This window comes from Podarcis vaucheri (genome assembly GCF_965113315.1).
Source record: "Podarcis vaucheri genome assembly, chromosome: Z".
NCBI classification, from domain to species: domain Eukaryota; kingdom Metazoa; phylum Chordata; class Lepidosauria; order Squamata; family Lacertidae; genus Podarcis; species Podarcis vaucheri.
The window spans coordinates 30,444,056-30,466,315 of record NC_138758.1 but is presented as its reverse complement, the minus strand read 5'-3'; the positions used below and the strand labels follow the sequence as shown (position 1 = coordinate 30,466,315).

Genomic DNA, 22,260 nt, shown 5'->3' with positions numbered 1-22,260 from the left:
GAGACGGTTAGACGGAAAGTGGAAGGTTGGGCGCGCGCGCCAAGTTCAAATGCACAGGAAGGTGGCGCAGTAGGCAGCCCGGAAAGGGAGCCAGGTCCTAAAGCCCGGCGCAAGGAGACAGAAGGGTCCGGGGGGTCAGCGTCAGAAGAATCCCGGAAGGAAGAGACCCCGGGGGGCAGAGGGACCCAGAGGAGAACTGTCAGGCGGAAAAGGTGGAGCAGGGCTAGGATATTAAGTTGGTGCACAAGGGGCGGAGACTCAGACGGAGCTTCGCCGATCTAAGCATAAGACGTAGAGTTGCGCGCAGCAGCTTGAGAATGGAGACTGTAACTCAATAAAGACTTTTATTTAATGATCGCTGGCTGGCGTGATCCTCTGTGAGCTAGGATCTGGAAGCAACCCTGACAGTTCTTATTATAACTTTATGTATTATTGAAAACTGCTTTGATATTTTTCTTTGAAACAGCAGTATATAAATATTTGCTTGTATTTGAATAATATTTGAATAAATATTTGAATAATAATAACATATACAGTCATACCTCGGGTTGAATGTGCTTCAGGTTGAGCGCTTTCGGGTTGCACTCCGCGGCAACCCAGAAGTAATGGAGCATGTTACTTCTGGGTTTCTCCGCATGTGCACACACTCAAAATGACGTCATGTGCATGCACGGAAGTGGCAAAACTCAACCTGCGCGTGCACAGACGCGCCATCACGTCTTACATTCTGTTCAGGATGCAAACGGGTCTCTGGAACGGATCCCGTTCGCATCCCGAGGTACCAGTGTAAGGCTAAGCCAGACTGTTGATCCGTCTTGTTCAATACTGTCTGCACAGATTTGGCAGCACATACCCTGCCCCCCACAGGCCCAGTTTTCCCAATTTTCCAAGGACAGTCCTGGAATTACAAAAGCCAACCTGGCTTCTGATTTGATCCTGGAATGGCCCTATTTCTCTCTCCAGCAGAACCACAGCAAAGGGATGTTTGTGTGTGTTGGGTATTTTGCCCTAGGTGATGCCTCCAGAGGGGCACTATTGAGGCTCCCAGCCTGGGGGGCGGGGAATGCGCATAGTGGGGTTGGAGGGTATGTGTTTTTCTTTCTTTCTTTCTTTCTTTCTTTCTTTCTTTCTTTCTTTCTTTCTTTCTTTTCAGTCCTGTATTTATTTTTTATTATTGATTTCATTTTACATGTTAGTTGCCATAAATTTTGAACACTATACATTACATATATAATAGTATATATACAGATCCCCCACATCTAACTCTAAACCCTATACTCAACTCACTATTTACCCAAATACCCATGTGACTTCATCTGCTCCACTTCCCAGTAGGGAGGAGTTGCGGTGGAACGCATGGCCAGTTTAAATGGAGGAGCGAGCCAGAGGACTTCCTCTTTGGCTCGCTTCCTCAATTTGCAGGTTAGGCACTGGCCTTGCTATGGATTTTGGTTGGTCACCTTGGTTGTCCGAGGGGCCTGGTAGGAATTTTTCCACTTGGCAAACTGGCACTGGCCACTTGGTTTTCGCCTATCTCGTAGCAATCATCACAACTTTGTTAGGGTTGCGGTTAGGCATTGTTTGACCTTGTGTGGGGGAGGGGAGGTGTGGCCATCACCTGCCCCCTCCATGCTTAAGGGTATTCCGTGAAAGGAATTCGGGGGTGTTGATTTTGTCCGAAGCCCGGCTAGGGGCTAGGGCCTTGACATGACCCCAACGGAAACACCAGGGTTGGTTCGCATCGACAGGGCTCCCACTACCGGTGACTTACGCTTACTGGACTTCCTGCACAGTGCTGAGGAGTCAGATATAGTCAGGTCCAATCAATGCCTAAGCCAATACCGCTCACATTCTGTAATTCAATAAAGTTGTGGCCAAAATTTGCCCAATAACATAAACCTAACATCTGTGTCCTTGTGTGATTTTTCCCCCAACGAGGGGGTCGCTGTGGGGTCTCGACACGCAACTTCATTCACATGCATGATATCATTCTTGCTACCTTAAAACTCTAACATTGTCTTCATAAATATTCATCACATTACTCAATCCTCTATTTTAAATTCATTACATCTTAGCTTAATGTACTCAATCAGTACTTCTCCAAATATTTCTATTGAAATACAGTCATATCTCTTGTTACATTAGCTTCAGGTTACGTCTTTTCAGGTTGCGTCCCTCGGCGACCCGGAAGTACTGGAAAGGGTTACTTCTGGGTTTCGCCGCTCGCGCATGCGCAGACGCACAAAATGACGTCACGCGCATGTGCAGAAGCGGTGAATCGCGACCTGCACATACGCAGACGTGTGTTGCATTCGCAGACTCAGGTTGCGAACAGGGCTCCAGAACGGATCCCTTTCGCAACCAGAGGTACCACTGTAATTTTGTACAATATATTCTTCGACACACTTCCATTCCTTTCTTAATTTTTGTTTTGATTGCATTATGATTGTCGCTGTCATCTTGGCTAATTCCATATATTGGTGAAATTTAATTTGCCACTCTGACAGTGAAGGAGTCTCCTCACTCTTCCAGTTTTTGGCCACCAGTATTCTAGCAGCTGTTGTTGCGTAGAAAAATATTCTAACCTTGTCTTTGGGAATATCGTCTGAAACTAGACCAAGAAGAAACGCTTCAGGTCTTTTTTGAAAGGTTATTTTAAAGATTTTTTTTCAATTCCTCATAAATATTATTCCAGAAGGTCTTTATCTTTACATAATTCCACCAAATATGAAATAATAATAATAATAATAATAATAATAATAATAATAATAATTTATTATTTATACCCCGCCCATCTGGCTGAGTTTCCCCAGCCACTCTGGGCGGCTTGTTTTTATAGTGAGCCTTCAGCCTTTTTACATCTCCAGCATGAATTTGTAGGTAGTTTATAAATTTTAGCCAGTTTGACCGGGGTCATATACCACCTATAATTCATCTTCATGATATTTTCTTTAATAGCGGTGCACACAGTAAAGTTTATATTGTATTTCCATAACCTTTCCCATCTCTCAAGTCAAATTGCGTAGCCCAGATCTTGTCCCCATTTTATCAAGAATTCCTTGGTTTGCTCATCTTTTAATTCCTTTAATTTAATCTTTTAATTTAGTTGGTAATACTGGAGCCAGCTAGTGCAATATACTTTTAGTTCTTCATACGATTTAAGTTTTAACTGTCCTCCCTCCTCTTCTATCAATTGTCTAATTTTGCCCATATTTTTCTTTTTAATTGAGAGTATTTCAAATGGGGCTGCCCACCAAGGGATTTTAGGTTCCAAAAGTCTATGATGTTTCCTCCAGACTTTAATTAATGGATTCCTAATAATTCACCATTAATTCTAAAAGTTTTTTTAACACTCTCTTTTCGTCCTTCCAGTGTCAGGAGTAAGTCATCTGCAAATGCATGACGTTTATAAGATATGTACCCCAGAGCAATCCCTTTTATGCTCTCATCTAGTCTTATATCTTGATTAAGTGTTTCTAAAGTTAAAATGAACAAGAGCAGGGAGAGTGGGCACCCTTGCCTTGTTCCCCTTTCAATCTTGAAGGTCTCTGACATTTCAGAATTAAGATGATCATTAATTCTAATTAATTCTGAAGTGTGTGTTTTTCTTTTTGTAAATCTACCACAGAATAAAGTAAAATCGAGATTAAGGGGTTTTCTGAGGACTGAGGAGGGTGTGTGTGCTGTGTGCCCCATTGGTGCAGTGGTGCTGGTGGAACTGCTCTTTGGGGGTGGGGGACACAAAAAATAAGGGGGTTGAGGTGGGTTAGTTGTGGGGAGATAGCTCAGTCAGTAGGTCATGAAACTTTCAATCTCGGGGTTGCAGGTTCGAGACCCACATGGGATGAAAGATTCCTGCATTGCAGGGGGTTGAACCAGATAGCCCTTGTAGTCTCTTCCAGCTCTACATTTCTATGATTCTACCTTCTCCATGTGAAGCAGAGGCTCAACTATGTTTATATGCATCCACTGGTGTCCAGATCTCATGAGCTTAGCTCAGGGGTAGGCAACATAAGGCCTGGGGGCTGGATGCAGCCCAATCACCTTCTAAATCTGGCCTGTGGATGGTCCAGGAATCAGCGTGTTTTTACATAAGTAGAATGTGTCATTTTATTTAAAATGCATCTCTGGGTTATTTGTGGGGGCTGCCTGGTGTTTTTACATGAGTAGAATGTGTCCTTTTATTTAAAACACATTGCTGGGTTATTTGTCGGGCATAGGAATTCGTTCATCCCCCCTCCCCCAAAAAATATATTGTCCGACCCACCACATGGTCTGAGGGATGGTGGACCGGCCCATGGCTGAAAAAGGTTGCTGACCCCTGTCTTAGATAGAAGAAAGGGTCTCTGAAACTCAGCAGAGTGCATCTCTAATAACCAGAAGGCATCCCTCCCTTTTCTAGGGTTTCCTCTGCCATATCAGCAACTTCAGGCCTTTCCAGATGCCTGGCAAAATGTGAGCTTTGTTTGCAATTCTGCAGCTTCCAATACCTTCTTGTTTAACATTCCTCACTCCAAATAAAGCTTTATTGTAGTTCTATCTTGTGTGAAGTTCCTTTACAATAATCGCCGTCCAATTCCAGTTCTGAAGGTTTTCTCTCTGTAGAGTTGGAAGGGATCCCTAAGGTCATCTAGTCCAACCCTCTGCAATGCAGGATGGCCATCCAACCTCTGCCTAAATTTCTCCAATGAAGGCGAGTCTGTATTGTTCAACTATTGCTCAAACATGGATTTTAAAAATGTACTCTCTTTGTATTTTTATTCCTTTCTATTCCATAAAAATAGTAGCAGTAGTTGCAATACTTGGCAGCCAGCGTTGAGCATGTCTTCCTATTTGTGGCCATGAACATGTATAAGCATGTGCATTACTCCTGGATTCAGTCACCTTTTATTTTCTAGCGCTAATCTACAGTAGCACACTAGTAATGGACAATACTACAACCAGGTGTCTGAAAAATAAGGTTTTTTTAAACAGTTTTGTTAACAAAATTAATAATAATAGAAAATTGAATATTGGAAGCATCTTAGGTTTTTGGCTTATTTGGAGGCAGCAAACATCTTGGGTTAGGCCACACCCCTGTTGGCAGCCATTTTGTGACTGGTGCCCTTGGCACCTTTTCATAGGCGCCGACTCCATGGGGCTTGAGGGGGCTCGAGCCCCCTCAAAAATTTTTTTTGGGGGGCTCAGCCCCCCCAATAATCTTGGGCGCCCTTCAGCAGAGCGCCGCCGCCGTCCCCCGCCTCCTCCCCACCTGCTCCCTCGCCAGCCAGCCAGCCAGCCGCGCGCCCTAGCCGGAGAGCCCCGGCCGTCCCCCGCGAGATTAGGGAATCCCCGGGGGCGGGGGCTCCTGCCTCTAGCCCCAGGTTTCCCGCATATCAGCTGTTCCGGAGCTGATTGATAGGCGCATCACGCTCTCCCCTATACGCTCACGAGGGGGCGGCGCCACTTTATTTGCATATTCATGAGCTTATTTGCATATTCATGAGCTTATTTACATTTCACCAGCTTTCCCGGGCCCCCCCAATATTTTTTATAAGTCCGCGTCCCTGCACCTTTTCAAAATTCAGAATGTGTCCACAGACCCAAAAAAGTTGGGAGACGCTGCCCTATGCATAGCCATTTGACTTTGGAAGTGGGCAGTCAGGGGAGGAAGCAAAAAGGTAAATACATCAAATCCCCTCCTAGTAGACAGAACAATTAATGGAGATTTCCTGGCTGGGAACATAACAGATACATGGATATTGGGAGGCAAGTTAGCTGTGAATTAGGGCACCCACCCAACCCAACAGGCACAGCAGAGGTCTTCTGTGCTATCCCCTGCTGCATGTTTGTTGATGGTGGCAGCCCCTGGGGCCAGCCATGAACAGGTGTGGGCAGGCTGGGGCTCAAGTCAAGCACTTTCAGCAGAACTCTCTGCAGGTTAACTCGGAAAGAGGTCCCACTGTGTCCATAAGAAGAAGCTTTTGGATCAAGGCAGTAGTCCATCTAGTTCAGCATCCTGTTCTCACAGTGGCCAACCAGATGCCCACAAAGGGAAGCCCACAAACAGGACCTGAGCACAGCCACTTCCCCCTCCTGCCATTTCCAGCAACTGGTATTCAAAAGCAGTACTGCCTTTGACCATGGAAGTAGAGCACAGCCATCATGGCTAGTAGCCACCGATAGCTGTATCCTCTGGGAATTTGTCCAACCCTGTTTCAAAGCCGTCTAAGGTGGCCTTCACTGACTCCTCTAGACGTGAGCTCCATATATCATGTGAAGACGTAGTTTCTTTTATCTGTCCTGAATCTCCCAACATTCTGCTTCATTCATTGTCCACGAGTTTTACTGTTAAGACAGAGGGGGAAATAACCTGTCTGTACCCATGTTCTCCATGCCATGCACAATTTTGAAACCTCAGTTGGGTTGCCATGTTAGGAAAGGGTGCACAGAGGGCAACCTTACAGAACTACACTGGCTCCCCGATTTTTTTCTAGGCACAGTGTAATTTTGTGCAGAAATGCAGCCCCAATGACATTGTTGCAGAGGTAGGATGTTTCCCTCCTTTTATATTCAGGAATTATGTACTTGTGTTCTTTCATAGAAAGACCTTTCTATACTATGTATCATGAAAATGTGTGAATGTGCATGTCTTGTGGAGAAGGTTGCTTGTTCTTAGGATAAACGATGAAACAGGAATATAAAAGTAGGAAGTTGCACTGGCTGGCAGTAGCTCTCCGGGATTCTCAGACAGTTTCTTTTCTTTTCTTTTCTTTTCTTTTCTTTTCTTTTCTTTTCTTTTCTTTTCTTTTCTTTTCTTCTTTCTTTCTTTCTTTCTTTCTTTCTTTCTTTCTTTCTTCTTTCTTTCTTTCTTTCTTTCTTTCTTTCTTTCTCAGCCCTACATGGAGATGCCAAGGATTGAACCCAGGACTTTCTGCGTGCAAAGCAGAACTACTGAATTACATGCCTTCCCCTAAACTTGGGATGTTTGCGTGCTCTGCTGCATATAACAGGCACGTGGGAGTATCCCTCTCCTTTAGAAATGTTGCCGATTGAAGCAACTAGCCTATTAGTGAAACAGGGTGATGGAAATGAAGAGATATCGAAGCAAGCTGGCAGTCAAAACAACAGGTGCCTCAAACTTTTGAAGGAACACTCAAGAGGAAAAATATTTGCTGTCCTATTAAGTGGGCTGCCAAGATTGTTAATTTGGGACCTACTTGTTAGACCTAAAAGTGCATTTTATCAAGCAATTATGGTACATTTCATAAAAGAGGAAAAATGTAGGATCCAAATGGATTACACTAAGGATCCAAATGGATTACATTGGGCCAGGCCGTGCTGTGCAGCTTACAAGTTTTATATTAGCTTTATTGCCTTCTGCAGAGGCTTCTTGAACTTTTGCGCACTTCTTTCCAGTTTTTGATAAGGCACTTGGAAACCTTGGCACTGCGATTAAAGGGAAAGCAGCCTGGCCACTGCGTCTAAACAAAAAGAGGGGGTACAAATTGTTTTGGAGAACCAACAGTGGAAGCACGCCAAAGTTTACTGAGGGAGAAACTGATGATACGGAAGGGGCACTGATGCTGATTCCACTGCCGCTCCAGATGGCTTATGATCGTTCATAGGCTACATTTGTCTAGGTCCACCCACATAGATAGTGAAATTGGTTGGAAGTTTCAGTAGAAAGGTCCAACACTCTAGTCCTGTTACTGGTGTGGGTAGTCTTGGGTCTACTTTTCAAAGTTTCTCCTGGCTTGCTCATATTGGCTTCACTATGTGTAGAATTCCTCGAGCTTTGGGTGAGTGCATTGAGATTGGTAACTATGATTTTTTTTTAATTGACCTGATATACTAGGGGCTGGGTGAAATAGGGGGAGAGAGATAAGAGTTGTATTATTTACTTTGATTAGTCACTTTGGCAATGCTACTTTCATAGTATTGTAGAGTTGGAAGGGACCCCAGGGGTCATCTAGTGCAACCCCTTGCAATGCTTGTCCGTGTGAGAAATGCAAAAAGATGGATGAAGCTTTCTTCCTCTTTCCATTGCAGAAATTCAGGTGCAGCAAGCTGACCCAATTCTAGAGGTTAGTATCTGTGGGAGCAGGAGTGAAGACCTGTGTCCCTTGGCTCTGCTCCCTTGCTTCTGCTCCCCCCAATCTCAGAAAATGCCCATTTTTGGTTTTTGTCCCCTGGAGCACCCCATTTTGCCCCCATGGCTTTCACAGTTCTGTAGTCTAGGAAAGTCCTTTCCTGATTGAAAGCCTGACTTTCTCCACATTCAGGGTCTTTCTGGGGATGATCTTTTCCTCTTCTGTGTGGCCTTCACCTGTGAAAAAGCCTATAATGAGGGTGAGGATAGTGTGGAGTATAATAAAGATGCTGTGTCCATGGTCATTTTGGTAAGTGAGGTTCAGGATGAAAAATCCAGTGGGGAGGTGGGCAGAAGGGGTGGGGTGGTGGTTTGGGAAACACTCTGGGCAAGGGAAGTTTCTGGGTCTGGCAAAGAAGAAGAATGTGCAGGCATTTGGGACAGGCATTCCAACTGCAATTGAAGTCAACCCCTGAGTCTGGGGCTGGAGCAGCCCCCCTGAATTCCATGGGGAACTGACTTTGCTCTTCTGCTGTTTGAACTCTTCTCAGGACATCATGGGGAGATGGACCCAGTTTCCGAATCCTGTGAAAATACTGAAGAGGGGAATGGAAGATATTGTCTGCCTCACGTATGTTGTTGGCACTGTTTGTGTGTGTGTGTCTATTCATGGTAATTGGGTATTAGAAGTGGAAAGAGAGAGAGAGAGAGAGAGAGAGAGAGAGAGAGAGAGAGAGAGAGAGAGAGAGATATATGGTTGAGAAAAGGGCAGCCAGCAGTTGGCAGTATAGGGCAATGGAAGTTTCTTTTTTTGAAAAAGAAAGAAGTCTTGATTGATGACTTTTATACTTCCAGGGCTAGGTGTATCCCCCCCATCTCATCCCTTCCTTGAAGGAAGCTGGAACTTGATGGGTCAATAGGGAGCTGTCTGGCATGGAGGGGGCTATTTACTCAGTGGGTCATGGAGGTCTCAAATTGTGGGGCTCTGTCTCAAGAGCCCTGATCCAACGGGGTCAGTCTGTGGGTCAGGCATGGTCCTGATTCTGGAACCTGGCTTGGTGTCTGCTCCCTCTGCCTCCAGTGCTAATGACCTGGGGGAAGCCAGCTGACCCCTCCTGGACTTAGTTTGAGACACAGCCCAGACTTCTGCTGGGCTGCGGCGGAGGGGGGCAATATTTCAGAAGAAAAAGATATAAGAAGGGCATGAGAGGGGCTTAAGGCTCGCAACACCCCTGGAGACCACCCACAGGTCTTTGGAAAACTCATCATGTTGTTTCTTGCTTCATCATGACAGTTTCATGAAACCTCCATTTATGCAAAGTAAGAAATCGGCCATCATCCATGGGATGCTTTTTCCAATTGCTCACACTTATGGACTGAATAATGCTGAAAAGGAGGTAAAGTCTTTGTAGCTTTGATCGTTACTCTTGAGTTTTGACTTCTACTGGTTCAATTTATCTCCTGAAAGTTTTGCACCATCTTTTCATTTCTTACTATTTTTTTTAGTGAGAGAGTAAGCTTAGTTGCACAAACAATGTTTTTTGTTTCACTGGTTTCCAGCTATTACACACAAGGATTTTTTAAACATCATCTCCAATCAGAAAGTGCATTTTGCCTCATTTTGTCAGTGAGCGAAAACTTAGTCTCATTTGAAGCTGGCATTTGTCTCTATTCTGCCAGTTTGCTTTAGTAACACCCTTATCCAATGCTAAAAATCTGTTAACTATTCTCACCCCCCATGTCTTTCCACATCATCTCCTCCTGTGAATCTGTGAATCCACCTCTGTGAAAATGGTTTTCACCACCAGGCTCTCAAGCAGCTGTTTCATGCAACTGTGAGGCGCCTGCTGACTGAGGACCCAACCGCTCAGTGCCTAAGAACCCTCTTGGAAGTAAGTGTGTTGGTGGGACGAGGGTATTGATTCAATTCAGCAGAGCCTGCTGGCATAAAAGCTTGATCAGGCAGCATCACAAACCCAGAACATGGGTGTCCCCTGACACGCTGGGGAAGGGCAGGCCACTCAGACAGGGGGGCCACCCTTGCCAAGGCCCTTTCTTCAGTCTCCACCTGGGTGCAGCAGCTGTGGGGGGGCAAAGCAAATTTGGGGCTCAGTGACTTGGGAGAAAGTAGTTCTTTTTTGCTGTTTGGAACAATGAGCAAAGAATCTCCCTCAGATAGTGGGGGAGACTTCTCGGTGGAAGCGGTAGCTTGCCTCTCTAGCCGAAACCAGCCCCTAAACTAAGGTCCTTTTTCCTCCCACAGGCACTGGCTTATTATTTCACCTTAGGGAACGCAGCAGAAAAGGATATGGCTACCAGCAGCACCCACGCTTTGCTGGAACATGCACTGAGATTCATTAACCTGACTGTAAGTACTCTATTTTATGGCCCAGAGAGGTTTCTCAAGGTGGCTTACTGAAATATACTCAGAATCCTACAGTGATTTCATGCTCTTTATTGCAGCTTGTAAAACAGTGATTGATTTCTGCCCCAAACCTCAGGATTTTATATAGATTATTTACACAATGAGTCCCGTCTGACTGGCTGATTCTGCTTCCCTCCTGGAGCCTGATTGGTCTTTTCCTGCAAGCCAATCAGTTGTTGCATTCTAGGATCCTATTTGCCTATTGTTCTAGGATCCAAGCTTAGTACAGTGGTACCTTGGGTTACATACGCTTCAGGTTACATACACTGCAGGTTACAGACTCTGCTAACCCAGAAATAGTACCTCAGGTTAAGAACTTTGCTTCAGGATGAGAACAGAAATTGTGTTGCGGTGGCGCAGTGGCAACAGGAGGCCCCATTAGCTAAAGTGGTGCTTAAGGTTAAGAACAGTTTCAGGTTAAGAACGGACCTCCGGAACAAATTAAGTACTGAACCTGAGGTACCACTGTACATAACACTTACAAAAGACTCTCAGTGAAAGTGATATCCAAGCTTGGTGTCAGACAGAGAAATAATGTGGTCTCCCAGTATGTCCAGGATTATTCAGGTGGTATTTTGTGCTCTTCTTTGGTGTTGCCCTTTGGCCTCCGCCTAGTAGGCAGCAGAGCCCACAGAGGTCCTAGGAGGCAAGGGAGTGAGGTAAAAAAAGGACCTGATTCAGGCTTTTCTTGACTTTACAGGCTGAGGCCATAAACAGCGTTCTTCCCCAGCAGTTCTCTGCACTGTTCCAAAGCATCAGAGAAGGCAAGTTGTCCATTCTGCAAGCACAGAACAAACCCATAGGGCTCACTGTCCACCCCAAAGCCATCCTTGGCAGCCTAACTGGGGTCTGAGGAGGGCTCAGTTCTTTGCTGTAACACACCTGGTTCCTGTAACACAGCTCAGTTTGAAATCCCAGCCCTGCCTCAAAGCCCCCAAGCAAGGTGGAGAGTGAACAGCTGTTCCCAGATGCTATGGGGATGCTGGCTCCAAGTGGTGGACCCCCAATGGTCTGGCAATGGGGATGGGGATGGGGATGTTGGGGGTGGGTAGCAGCCCCACTGGGCTTTGCCAGAGCATGGGAGGGGGCATTACCTGTCTAAGAATGCCTGGTGATGAGTCTGGGCCTGGTTGTAAGGAAGACTCACTTTTCTTATCTTCTTTTCCATCCAGCGGACATCCAGCCTGGAGTTGTGGATGTGTTCCCAGTACTGAATTACGAAGAATGAATCCTCTTCATAAACCAGATTGATGTGTGTGGTCAGAGATAAAGGAGGGATCATTGTCTGATTTTATAATAATAATAAAAATAATAAATTTTATTTATATCCTGTCCTCCCCAGCTGAAGCCGAGCTCAGGGCGGCTAACAACAATAAAACAGTACAACAGTATCTGGTGGATTTTCCCATTTTAAATAAAAAACCAATTTTGTTCTAAGCTTACATTTGTCTTTGTGATTTCTGTTCCATCACTTTACTTGCACCCCTGTGCTGTGGTTTGGAGGTTTCTTTCTGGGGGCGGGGAGGAAAGAGACACTGCTGGCAACTTCTGAGGGCGATTTAGATCAAGTAAAAGGCCACTCAAGATGCCTCCCCAGTTGCTGCTTTGATTTTATTATTATTATTTTTTTAAGAAATCCTGGAGCATCCATATCATCATGTGTGCCTACTTGAATAAGAGATTGTCTTAACCAGGCTTCCTCAACCTCAGCCCTCCAGATGTTTTTGGCCTGCAACTCCCATGATCCCTAGCTAGCAGGACTAGTGGTCAGGGATGGTGGGAGTTGTAGTCTCAAAACATCTGGAGGGCCGAGACTGAGGAAGCCTGGTCTTTCCTCTCCGAATGAGCAGCAGAACACTGTTCCACAGTGATGCCACCTGGACAGGAGTTGGGGAAGCAAAACGGTCAGGAGGGCAGGTGGCACAGCACATTGTGAAGCTTTGATGGGAAGAGTCTGCCCTTTTTAATTCAGCAAGTGCAGACTTCCTCATCAATACTTCTCTGGACTCGGGGGGTGGGGGTGGGGTGGGAGATGCAGCCGTGAAAAGCTCCAGAACAGACAGGAGTTTAGCAGGTGAAGGGTTTTTCTTGAGATCTGTGGTGAGAAGGCCTGGCCTGTTACGTGGCTCTGAAGGTACAACAGCCCTGCCAAAGAAATTATGTATGGTAACATGAGATGCTAAGCAAAAATACTTGGAAGCACTCAAATGGTTTATATTTTGACAAGGTTGCCTAAAATATGTGCCTGTGTCCTGTAAGAGAGAGAGAAAGAGAGAGAGAGGGGTGAGAGAGAGGAAGGGCTGGGTGGGGGAAAAGGAAGGCAGGCACACAGGAAGATCCAAGGACCTGTTCTGTTGTCCCTTCTGGAACTTGCTCTGCTGGGAAGAATTCCTGGCATTAATATGGTATGATTTTATTACTTATGCTAACAATTTTGTACATGATATTGTTCCTCCTGCAGCTTTCAGATAGATGTGATTAATCTTTTAGAATACTATCTGTATACATCATCATCATCATCATCATCCATTATCATTATTATTCTGCAGTCGAATTTTAATTCACTGAGCATCCATAAGTGTATACAAGGCTTATCCACACTTGCTCTTGTCCTGCTGCTTTTCCCTGTGGAAAACTACTCTTTAGTGCTCAATTGGGGAAAACAGCAATACTGGTTTTCCCTGGATTGCCATTTTTTCCAATCTATCACTAAAAAATTAGTTTTCCCTTGGAAAAGGAGCAGGGCAAGGAGGAAACTATATGGACCTGTGCTTTCTAGGCATAGCACAAGCCGACATGTGGATGAGTTCTAAGTGAGGAATGAAAAGGGAGGAGAGTAAGGGCTTACCCACACTTACGTTTCTTCCTATCTTTCCAGGCATGGTCTGCATGTTCTAGCATGTCATTTTTATTTATTTATTTTTGGTCTGGAGCTGTCTCTGTGAAAACCTACACTTTAAACTTCAATCTGAGCACATGTCAATCCACAGAAAACCCAAATTGTCATTTGCTTTAATTCAGATTTAAAGAGCAGATATTGATGGGGAAAGCTCGGTGCAAAAAGCCCACTCAGATACAGAGTGTTAAAGCATGAACCTCTGTTAAAAAAGGGGGGGGTAGATATTGTTAGTTACAAGTTTAATGTTTTTGGTGCAGATTGTCCCTTTGGAGCACCAGGGGGATTCCTTTACCAAAGGAGTTTAGCATCACAAGCACGCATGCACACACACACCTCATTTCCATTCTAATCATTCCAATCTGTGAGCAGCCTCACCTGCCCCCCCTCATTTGGGCCTTGAGGAGTGGCCATAGGAAGCCCCCTCTGGCTTCAGCATTGAGGTCAGCGAGTGCTATGGGGCCCTAGTGAAAGTAGCCTCTCCTTTGTTTCCTGCATGGGTAAAATAAATGTGCAACTGTAAATATTTTTATACTTGTGGTAATCAATCAGAGGATAATTTTATTGTTGTTAAAGATAGAATTCTGTGTTTTGCCAGGGAGATTTAGAACTTCAAGCTTCTTTTATGCTTTTATCCATTTTGCTTTTACATCACTTTGTTCAGATTCTTATACATTTCATTTCAGTTCAATATTTGTTAAAAGACGGACAACATTTCCTTTTCAATGACATTTTGTGAAAATTCAGGGTCTCAAGTTTGTGTTGTAGTTTATCAAGTCTGAGTTAACTTCCATTTCTGTAGTACACATTTAAAACTCTGGGATACCATTTTAAACAGTTGTGGCTGCCCCAAAACATCCTTGAAACTGTAGTTTATTAAGGTTGATGTGAGAATTATTAGGATACGCCTATTTGTTTCACAGAGTTACAATTTACAGAGTTCCCTGGAAAGTGGGAAGAGGAATGGATTGGTAAATAACTGGTTCTAGAGAAAGTTACTCTGTGAGGAGGATAAGGGGTTTCCTAACAACTCTCAGGACCCTTAACGAACTACAGTTCCCAGGATATGAGCCACTCCTAGGTACCTTCAGCATCCCCAATAAAATATTTGAGAGAGCAGGACCACCTCAAAGTTGATGGGCATCACCATTCAAATGGGTGGGTGGGTGTGGTGTCATGTGATTTGTTATGTGGGGTGGGGTTTACCTGTTCCCCCTCCCCAATATTTTATTCAAGTTGGCACCTCTGGTACCCAGGATACTTTTGGGGGCAGCCATCACTGTTTAAAATGGTCTGAGCAGTTGCCTTGATACTGGCAATTTTTCCTAACGTGTGTGTTTTTGGATTCAGGTAACAGGGATAAAAGCAATGTGGTCGTGTTCTGAGATAATGATGGGAGTTTAAGAACACAATAAGAGTCCACTGAACCCAAGAGTCTAGGGTTCAAATCCCGACTCGACCATAAAGCTCACAGGATGACTTTTGGCCAGGTCTTGGGCTCTCGGCCTCCTTTACCTCACAGAGTTATTGTGAGTACCACCATGTGCACTACCTTGAGTTCCTTGGAGGAAAGGTGGGGCTTCCATGTAATGAAAAATACAACACCAAAAAAGACCCCTCGGAGCACAAAAAACATTTTTGAAAAAGATGCATGGAGGTGGTGAATGTAGGTGAGCACCCAGGTGAAGAGAAAATGTACATCCATCATACAAGGAAGCCCACGCATTAAAATGAAAAGGCAAGAACATTACAACTACTGGAATTTATAATACACAATGGCAAATGAGGAGCCACCAGGTAGCCAGGCGTGTTCCAAGTTGGTGCCGTAAACTGAATCCCAGTTGCAGCCTACCTTATTTCCTTCCATGCCTCTGAGGGATGCAAGATTGGATAGGGGGAGGACTATGGGGGAGCCTCGATCTTCCTGCCTTGATTTCTTTGTGAGAAATAAATGAATGGGTGGGCCAAGGATTGTGCAGCTGCTTGAAGGTGACCCTGGCAGAGAGAGCTGGCCTGGAGCCCAGAGGCCATTGGGTCAGTCCTTGGCCAGGCTCCGACCACACAATTTGCTGTGGAATCCTGTGAAATGTTTCCTTTCCCATCAGACCAGTTCAATTAACTGTCTCCTTCAAAGGACTTTCTTTGATCCGCAGAGGTCAGAAAATATTGCTATCTCTTTTGGCTCAGTTTAAAATCTGAGGAAGGTATTCTGCCTCCCCTATTTCACACGGGGGGTGTTTTGCCAGATGCTGCTGAAAGTAAAGTTAGGGAAGAGCAGTACTTTTTTCCTTTAAAAATGTTTAGGGGTACTCTCATTTTCCTGCTTGTATTGAAATACTGCCCCTCAATGAGGCCAAACTTAGATTCACATATGTTTAGGGGTATGTGTACCCCTGCCTCCCCCCCCAAAAAAAAGCACTGGGGAAGAGAGAGGAGACATCTTTAAGCCTTGTATCCCGTCCCCCTCCCCAACCTTCCAGCCAATTTTTAAATATGCTCCTTGGTTATTTGACCCTTCTAAATCCCATGTTAGCTGTTATGTGAGCCAAAATCTTTCCTAGGGAGTTTTCTGATAAATTTTCCGAGTTGCCACCACCACTCAAAATATTCAAGAAAATTGCCCCCTTCCCCGAATATCGCTACCCACAAATCGAATGTGGAATTCTGGGAGTTCAGTTTTCACTTAGCCCTAAAATACACACCCCTTCTGTGCAAGGTTCACACCTGAACCTTTGGGTACTCCCTTCCTCGGGTGCATTTCCAGTACCTAGAGTTGGTTTCCCAAATCCCAACTCCTATCAACCCCAGACAACAGGCCTGAGAGTGAGGAATAAGGGGAAGGAGGGGAGTTGGGATCCAGCAGCAACATCTATAAGCAGGGCCAGATTTAGATGAAGAGAGGCCCTAGGCTGCTCCACTTGTGAGTCCCCTCCCCATCCCCCACCCTCATGACAAGAAGAAAATGGAAGAGTGTTATAAACAAAATTGAGTGAAGCCAAGGATGGGCATTTAAAATTCTGCAGTTCTCAATTTCTCCTGTAAAGGACATAAGATGTTATTGTTAAATATCATGTTGATTTTTAAAAATGCATAAAATTAACACTGAAAAACTTTTGCAATTACTGAACTTTGTAAACCTTTTTTGGAATAAGCATTATTTTTTAGGAAAATGAAGTTGTAAAGTTATTCTTAAAAAAAAAACACCTTGAGTTTATAAATTATATTGCCTGGGAAGTGTAAATAATATGACCATGATTACCTGACATTGGGACACTTTTAGAATCTACTTTATGTTGTCATTAAAAAGCCAGTTTTAAAATACATATTAAGAAGTAAACTACAACCATCAATACAGTAAGACTAAAATGTTTCCCCCCTAGCCTTCCTCATAGCAAAATCATCCAAAACTTCATGAATATTTGTTTGTCTAAGTTGGTCACTTCCAATATACAGAATGCTCAGTGCGGACAACCTCTCTTGAGACATTGTGGCCCTTAATTAATTAATTCACGGCATGTAGTGCTTTAAAAGAAAACATTATGAAAATGATATACAGGTGGTACATGACCCCAGTCAAACTTGCAAAGATATATCATCTGTCTGACAATAAATGTTGGAAATGTAAGGAGGCTGAAGGAACATTATTTCACCTCTGGTGGACATGCCCGAGGGTGAAGGCTTTTTGGGAAATGATTTACAATGAGTTGAAAAAGGTATTTAAGTATACCTTTCATAAGAAACCAGAGGCCTTCCTCCTGGGCATTGTGGGCCAGAGAGTGTCAAAGAAAGATAGAACTTTCTTTTTATACGCAACTACAGCAGCATCCTGGCAAATAGATGGGGAAGAAATGGAGGCAGTGAGAGATTTTACTTTCTTGGGCTCCATGATCAGTGCAGATGGTGACAGCAGTCACGAAATTAAAAGACGCCTGCTCCTTGGGAGAAAGGCGATGGCAAACCTAGACAACATCTTAAAAAGCAGAGACATCACCTTGCCAACAAAGGTCCGTATAGTAAAAGCCATGGTTTTCCCAGTAGTGATGTATGGAAGTGAGAGCTGGACCATAAAGAAGGCTGATCGCCGAAGAATTGATGCTTTTGAATTATGGTGCTGGAGGAGACTCTTGAGAGTCCCATGGACTGCAAGAAGATCAAACCTCTCCATTCTGAAGGAAATCAGCCCTGAGTGCTCACTGGAAGGACAGATCGTGAAGCTGAGGCTCCAATACTTTGGCCACCTCATGAGAAGAGAGGACTCCCTGGAAAAGACCCTGATGTTGGGAAAGATGGAGGGCACAAGGAGAAGGGGACGACAGAGAATGAGATGGTTGGACAGTGTTCTCGAAGCTACAAGCATGAGTTTGACCAAACTGCGGGAGGCAGTGGAAGACAGGAGTGCCTGGCGTGCTCTGGTCCATGGGATCACGAAGAGTCGGACACGACTAAACGACTAAACAACAACAACAGCAGCAGCAAGAATCCTTATAGCTAAATACTGGAAGGCACAGGAGTTACCCACGCTGGAAGAGTGGCATTCGCAACTGATGGACTACATGGAATTAGCCGAAATGACCGGCAGAATCCGAGACCTGGGAGAAGAGGCAGTGGAAGAGGACTGGAAAAAATTTAAGGACTATCTACAAAAATATTATAAGTTATATGAATGTTGAGAATTTGCTAAGTTCTGGGAAAAACATGCTTCAGTATTGAGACGTGAAAATGATGGAAATTAAGTTATGACTTTGAAAAGCTTAAATTATAGATTATATAACTAAATGAAAGTACAAAAACACATGAAATAAGGTATCAATTTGCTGTTTATTTTTATTGTAAAGAAAGCAGGGGATGGAAGATGTGGGGAAGTCCAGTTGATTACGAAAAAAGATCTGGAAAAGTGAATCTTCTTTTATTTAATCTCTTCTTTTTTCTGTAAAATCACTTTTGTTGTGTTATTGGCGATGTATTCTGACCTTGGAAAAAAAGCAATAAAAAAAATTATTATAAAAAAAATAAAATACATATTAAGAAGTAAACTACAACCATCAATACAGTAAGACTAAAATGTTTCCCCCCTAGCCTTCCTCATAGCAAAATCATCCAAAACTTCATGAATATTTGTTTGTCTAAGTTGGTCACTTTCAATATACAGAATGCTCAGTGCGGACAACCTCTCTTGAGATATTGTGGCCCTTAATTAATTTTTAATTCTTTTGAGTCTTGAAAAACTCCTCTCTCCTGAGCAGTTAGTGACCATAAGGCTAAGAAATAGCTGCACAATTGCTTCCACATTAGGAAAGGCCATATGAATTTTGTCCTTGTATATAAATTGATAAAGGTCTGTATGAGACAGAGAATGCTCTGCTCTAGGCCTATGGCTTTGTGTCATGTACAGGTGAAAGTGCAAAAGTTCATCAATAAGTTTCAGGCCAGTATCTTCTGGGTATGCTTCTATCAACAGTTCCAAACCTTGCTGAATTTCTTGCTTAGATGTTGTCAAATTAGCAAGAATGGCAAACAATTGTGCAACATCACTGTACACAGTATTTCTTCTTTTTAAATTGGCTTCAAGTGCATCTAATATAGGAATAAAGGATTTTATCCTAAACTTATCTCTTGAAGAAAGTGCATCTAAGGAATCAAGTGCACTTCTGTCATTTATCTGCTGTTCCCTCACTCTTTGTCTCCTTGTTTTGTAGTTGACATTTGGCAAGGTGGCTTTTGCTTGTTCTCAAGCTCATCAAAATCAACTCTAATTTTCCTTTTAAAATCCAGAAGTGAACTGTACAAACTTGCACAAGAACTCAATAACACGTCTGATTTCTGAAGGGCTTTGCTGACCTTGTGAAAATGACCTAGCACACGGTCCAAAAATGCAGCGAACAAATGTAAGAACACAGGTTCCAGTTCTTACATTTTCTGCAAAAGAAAGCTTGGGGCCTGGTTTTCCCTTCCCATTAACGTCAGAGTCAGGATGAGGTCCAGTTACCAACCTGTAGCCTGGCCTCCTGCCTTCTACAGGTAGTTCTGGATCCCTCCGTAGATCCCTTCCCACTGCTGCCTTCCCTGATCCCAAAGGCCTCTCTCTGCCTGGGGGCAATCTGCAGTGCATGCTGCAGGCACCAACAGGGCTCTGTGAAGTGTGAAAGATAGACTTCTCTGCCTGCGAGGGGTGAGGCCAGTGCCAGTCACATGTGCCTGCCTTGCTCTGTTCAAGCCAAGGAGGTCGGAAAGAATGGAAGGGACTTGGGAGAGCTTGCTTGCCTGGTCTATCTGCCCCATGCGGTCCCCCACTCACACTCTCCCACTGATTAAAGTGCAGTATGTACCACTACTGACCTGACCGTTGAGTGGGGAAGGCTGTGCAGCTGGTTGTTGACTCTGGGCCTGCTGGCTCTGGATTCTGAGATGGAAAATTCTGGGGTGCGAGGATACTCATCAGGGCGGTTAGCAGAAGAAGGAAGTTCCAGCCAAATACAGGAGCAAAATAGCGGTCAGTAGACCACAAACTTTATTACTGCACAACAGGTCTCCACACAGAATAAGAACCCCGAACATGGGTTACAAGCTCTTTGAAGACCTTCCCTCCCTACCCAGAATACATTTCCAGAACCATCATTCATACATCACTGACACATCAACATGATGTCACAAGGAGGGAGGGGAGTCGTGAGGTTGCCCAAGTTCATTAACTTGCCTCAGTTCTCACATCAAGTTCTTAACACCTTAAGTTCCCGCCACCTAAATAACAATAAAACTATCTATAACAATAAAACTATCTGGCCTTCCTGAGCATGGGCTATGGGAACACCTGGCCTCAGGAAACCCATCAACAGATGTTCATTGTTCCCCTCAAGGGAGGGGTGCTCTGTACTTGACTGTATATCCCAAGGATTATGGAGGAGGGTGGTATCCAAGTTGAGTATGTGACCTCTCCCTTCAAGGATTATGGAGGAAGATGATGTCCAAGTCCACCTTTCCTTTTGAAGCATAACGTCATTGAAATAGGAGAATTGGTTATGGCATTGATTTTATGTGATTTTCAAAGGTTAGGAGTCCAGCATGGTCAAGTACAAAGGGATACAATTCTGACACTTCCTTGCAACAATGCAACAGGTTTGCCAATAGAAACCAGAAGGGATACAATTTGCCAGCCTTCTCCATTAACAGTGCAAAGGCTGGGGTTTTGAGGGAGGAGAGGTGTTGAGCGGTGACAAAAATGATTGCCAATAAGTGCCCCCTTTATTTCTCCCCTTTTATTTCCATAACAGGTTATTGAGTCTGTACTTTGAATAGTGACACCAGGGACCCAGAAGTGGCAGCGCTTGTCAGCCCAACCCCTGCACAGCCTCATCTGGGCTGGCCTTAAGGCAATTGGAGCAATTGGGCCAAATTGGGCCCCACAGTTGCCCTGACCTCACATGAAGTCTTGGGTTTGCAATTTTGGGAGAGAGGAGACTGCAGCACTGGGGAGTGGGCTGGCTGGGGAGGTCCCCTAGATTTAGAGGCCCAAGTTGCCCTGCCCTTGCATGAATCTTGGGTTTGCAATTTTGGAGAGTGAAGACTGGGGAGCTGGGGAGCGGGCTGGCTGGCGAGGTCCCCTAATTTTAATAATAATAATAATAATAATAATAATAATAATAATAATAATAATTTTTATTTATACCCCGCCCTCCCCAGCCAAGGCCGGGCTCAGGGTGGCTAACAAGCAAAAATAAAAACAATTTGAATGATTACAACTTAAAAACAAAATTAAAATACAACATTAAAATATTAAAATGTAGCCTCATCGCAGGAGGAGAAAGGAAAAGAAAAAAGAGAGGGAAGGAGGGAATTAAATTGGCTCCAAGCCAAAGGCCAGGCGGAACAACTCTGTCTTACAGGCCCTGCGGAAAGAAATCAGATCCTGCAGGGCCCTGGTCTCATGAGGCAGAGCATTCCACCAGGCCGGAGCCAGAGTTGAAAAGGCCCTGGCTCTGGATGAAGCTAATCTAACTTCCTTAGGGCCCAGGACCTCTAGGGTGTTGCTATTTATGGACCTTGAGGCTCTCCGTGGGGCATACCGGGAGAGGCAGTCCCGTAGGTATGAGGGTCCTAGGCCGTGAAGGCTTTAAAGGTCAAAAAAAGCACCTTAAATCTATCTGACCCTGTACTATACCGGGAGCCAGTGCAGCTGGAAAAGCACTGGGTGAATATGCTCCCATGGCAGAGACCCCATGAGGAGCCTCGCTGCAGCATTCTGCACCTGCTGGAGTTTCTGGGACAGCTTCAAGGGCAGCCCCGCGTAGAGCGAATTACAGTAGTCAAGCCTGGAGATGATCGTCACATGGATCACTGTGGCCAGGGCGGGGCAGGAAAGGTAAGGGACCAATTGCTTGATGCGGCAAAGGTGGAAAAATGTCACCTTGGCTGTTGCTGTAACTTGCGCCTCCATGGAAAGGGAGGCGTCAAGGATTACACCCAAACTCTTAACGGAAGGCAATGGCACTAATTGGGCCCCCGCAGGAGAAGGGAGTTGGTCCCTCATCCCCATGCCATCCCGACCGAGCCATAGGACCTCTGTCTTCGAAGGATTTAGTTTGAATCAGCTCCCACGAAACCATCCAGCCACAGCTTCCAAGCATCTGGTCAGTGTGTTCAGGGCCAAGTCAGTGTGGCCATCCATCAGCAGATAGAGCTCAGTGTCATCAGCATATTGGTGACAGCCCAGCCCAAAGCTCCGGATAATCTGGGCAAGGGGGCGCATAAAGATGTTAAAAAGCATCAAGGAGAGATTGCGCCCTGCGGCACTGCACACACCAAGGAGTGGCGCGACAACATTTCCCTCCCTAGTGCCACCCTCTGTCCCCGACCAGAGATAAAAGAGCACAG

The 22,260-nt window shown here is 44.7% G+C and overlaps 1 protein-coding gene across 1 annotated transcript in view; it reads left to right on the top strand.

Annotated features, from left to right (window-relative positions):
* The window catches only part of LOC309524264 (uncharacterized protein), a gene marked incomplete at its 3' end in the record, with an annotated part of 34,419 nt that extends 23,070 nt beyond the window's left edge, over positions 1-11,349 (top strand). The window contains exons 2-8 of the mRNA XM_082208721.1: positions 8,032-8,066; positions 8,265-8,381; positions 8,623-8,702; positions 9,366-9,468; positions 9,880-9,963; positions 10,335-10,439; positions 11,197-11,349. Coding sequence (XP_082064847.1) covers positions 8,032-8,066; positions 8,265-8,381; positions 8,623-8,702; positions 9,366-9,468; positions 9,880-9,963; positions 10,335-10,439; positions 11,197-11,349 — 677 coding nt within the window. The remainder of the gene's footprint in view (positions 1-8,031; positions 8,067-8,264; positions 8,382-8,622; positions 8,703-9,365; positions 9,469-9,879; positions 9,964-10,334; positions 10,440-11,196) is intronic.
* Between the last annotated feature and the right edge of the window lie 10,911 nt (positions 11,350-22,260).